This window comes from Vollenhovia emeryi, unplaced genomic scaffold, assembly GCF_000949405.1.
Source record: "Vollenhovia emeryi isolate VEMERY1.0 unplaced genomic scaffold, V.emery_V1.0 DF940537.1, whole genome shotgun sequence".
Classification (NCBI taxonomy): Eukaryota; Metazoa; Arthropoda; class Insecta; order Hymenoptera; family Formicidae; genus Vollenhovia; species Vollenhovia emeryi.
Window position 1 is genome coordinate 2,284 of NW_011965829.1, and position 3,424 is coordinate 5,707.

General features: G+C 34.6%; 1 protein-coding gene across 5 annotated transcripts; it reads left to right on the forward strand.

The window, feature by feature from the left end:
• Positions 1-212: 212 nt before the first annotated feature.
• On the forward strand, positions 213-3,303 carry LOC105555928 (arrestin domain-containing protein 2-like). 5 transcript variants are annotated; one of them, XM_012002977.1, is made up of 7 exons: positions 213-586; positions 702-784; positions 1,539-1,694; positions 1,937-2,151; positions 2,313-2,501; positions 2,755-2,951; positions 3,063-3,303. In XM_012002977.1, the coding sequence occupies exons 1-7, from the start codon at positions 546-548 to the stop codon at positions 3,277-3,279; spliced, it is 1,098 nt and encodes a 365-aa protein (XP_011858367.1). In that variant the 5' UTR covers positions 213-545; the 3' UTR covers positions 3,280-3,303. The 5 variants fall into 5 exon arrangements, with proteins under 5 accessions (XP_011858367.1, XP_011858370.1, XP_011858372.1 ...); XM_012002980.1 differs by having other exon boundaries at positions 213-522; XM_012002981.1 differs by having other exon boundaries at positions 214-590.
• Positions 3,304-3,424: the final 121 nt, after the last annotated feature.

Below are 3,424 nucleotides of genomic sequence, written 5' to 3' on the forward strand. Positions count from 1 at the left end.
TGAATAATAAAACTGACAGGAGAAAGTGGAACGGAGAAAAGAAATATTTATGAATGTTTTAGAGACTTTAATTTATGTTTCTAATTGGCGAATGATCCTCGTCATTTTGCTATATAAATGTAAAGAATTCGCTTCATACAGTAGACACTCTCGACATTCTCGCTTGTCAAACTATCCTGTTTTAGCTTATGGCAGTAAGTTATCTGTAACTATCTATGGGAATAGCACATTCCAGTATGTTATATAACACGACGCGCAGTACCTCGTATCAGCCATGAGCCTCATTCTTTCTGTGATACTCCATTTCTAAACAATATAAACCGCTAGATTCTATAATAGAAAATATACATCTAAAACTTCGTGTTTCCTCATTCTTAATCTGTCTCATTGATCTGCACGAGTGTGATAAACCTTGTATTAGTCACGTCGAAAGAGATATTTGGAAGTGACACTTTCAAGACAGTGATATCAATTGATCTATATATCCTGAAGATATAATTCCTTTAACGTTCTCATGGTGGGGCACGTCGATATGAAATATCTCGATGTTCCCAAGTTCCTACATCAGTCGTGCAGCCATCATGCTGTATGTACGTCAATCTCGACTCGATCGTGGAGCGAGACTGAGAAGTCTGTCCCGACTGACCAGTGTACTGCGATAGAAACATGGCATCGTTGAACATTTTTAACATTGAATTTAGCCGGCCGGATGCTGTTTACATGCCCGGCGAAATCGTCAGCGGCTGCGTCACCATCAATCTGGCAAGGGAAAAAATTGCTGAAGGTAAATCATTCAGTTAATTAACTCTTTTAAAAATATCCATTGAACAAAACCATCGCAAAATTTACACGTGTAACCATGATCTGCGTAGACATAACTATAGATATCATCTGCATCTACATCTTTTTATTTTTCCTTTCTTCTCCAATTTCAAGATATATTAAAAACATCGTATACAAAAAATCTTAAGTATATCTTAATATCATTTGAAATTACAACTAGCTTTGCGAATCCAACCAGAAATACTGTAATGTATATTTGAAGGTCGCCTCGATGGACTCAGAGATTATCGATTCTTGGACTATCAGTGATAACAGTGTGACGAACATATTGGCGAAAATTTTATCAATCTCAGAATTGGACGCTTTGATAATGCCTGGAATATTATGAGATTATTCTTGTGATAATTTTAGAACGAACAATATCTTTTCTGTATTTTTTCTGTATATTTTAAACAGGTTAAACATAAATAAATAAATATGATAGTAAGAGTTACACAAAGTATATTGTGCTATAAACGATAAATAGCAAAAGAATTACATCCTAACAAACACGATAAAATTACTTGTCATTTTACCGTCAAAAACGTAATTTTTATGTCAAAATAACATCAGTCTATTTGCTGGGATATATTGAAATAATTCTATTTAGCGTTTTGCGCATAGTTATCTGTATCTATTATACACATTTTTTTTATAAAGAATACGGATTTTCTTCATTCCTATTTTGTATGTAAAATGATCATTAATCTTTGCAGCACTAAAATTATCAGCTAGCGGGGAAGCTGACGTCAGATGGACTGAGACAAGGAGAACGACAGATAGCAATGGAAATTCTAGAACTACCTCTACTACTTATAGTGGGAATGAAAAGTATTTTAGTTTAACCATCATGCTGTTAGAGAGATTAGAAGGTTAATATTGTCAATTAAAACTCAAGCATATATCGTGACAGAAATTTTCGTTAGAATATATTAGTACAGTATAATATAATAATGAAATGTATTATACTTGCACTAATAATTAGAATATTGTGTATATTGTGACATGTATATTTAAGTGTAAAATAGCTAAGATACATTTTACTACGATCCACATAGAAAAATAATAAATTATATTTAGAGGCTACATTTAATATTTGATATATTAATTTCAGAGGACAAAAAAGTGCACATCCCTGCAGGATTGAGTAAATATCCTTTTCATATTCAACTACCACATGACATACCATGCAGCTTCGAACAGCACTACGGTCATATCAGATACACGATAAAGGCGGTCATTGTTAGATCGTGGCGGTTCAATCACGAGTGCAAAGCTGTGTTCACCATAATTTCACATTACGACTTGAACATTCGTCGTGAGCAATGTGTGAGTGAAGTCGATCTTTTTAATTTATATTAGGATTTGGTACTTTCATATTAAAAAATTTCATAGACCAGAAAATACAAGCTAGCCATTTTATAGCCATATGATGAACAGTCTTATTTAAACAATTGCATTGAAAATTAATGATATATTATTTATATTAGATCGGCATACACGATGAAATAAACCAGGCTTTCTCTTGCTGCCTCTGCTGCATCAGCGATGGTTCGATAAATATGCATGTTAAATTACCGACGACAGGATTCGTTCCGGGACAATGGATCGAGGCAGGTTTCGATTTAAAGGATAATACCAGCACTGAATTCAATAAAATCTGCTTGAAACTACAGCAAGTAGGTTTGAAAATAATTGTTGTAATTAATATGTAATATTACCCTGGTCAAAATAAGAATCAGTACGTAAATCGAGTGCAAGGGAAGATTGACAGAGAGAAGCGTAAACGCGAAACTTTCCGTGTGCCTTTACGCTCAATCTATACGCTCAGATGTTTATTTCCATCAAAATATGTGAATCGATAAATTGGCCAGAATGTAAATTTTATTCTGTCCTGTGATAATTACCAAATTTTAATTTATGCTTACCAAGTCCTGCGAGTTTCGCGCGACTGCGTCCACTAGGCACGACAAAACAACTGTGGCATCTGTGCAAAAACTAGGACCGTTCGGTAAACGCGCTGTTTTCGTATTACGTTTACTTATCCCCTCGGTACCACCTTCGGAACTGGAATTCTGCGGTATCATTGACCTAAAATATATTCTACGTGTCGACTTCCACGGTGAAATGTACGTATCTTTTAAAAGCTCAGTGGTAAACCAAATATATTGTAATAATCCGGCAATATTTTACGCCCTTGATGGTCATCCAATAACAATAGGTTGTCAATTTTTGTCTAGGTATCGCAAGATCGTCAAAGAGTATCCGATTGTAATTGGAACAATACCACTGCTGCCTGTGCCATCGGCGCCTGAAGCCCCGTCTTGTTCACATGGATCTACATCTCAGTCTACATCGAAGAACGGAGACATGACTGCAGAATCTGACATCGTACCTTATCCAAGTGCACCTTATCCAAGTTCACCGTTGACGAACGAATTTCTTAATGGTATGTAAAATGCTCAGTACCGATAGACTCTACTAAAAAATTTTTTTCAATATTTTATAATAATATTTGTCTTTCTCTTCTTGTATAACGTTTTAAATAATTTATAAACATAACAAAGTTCTATATTTTATTTCACCAAGAATATTATTGTTC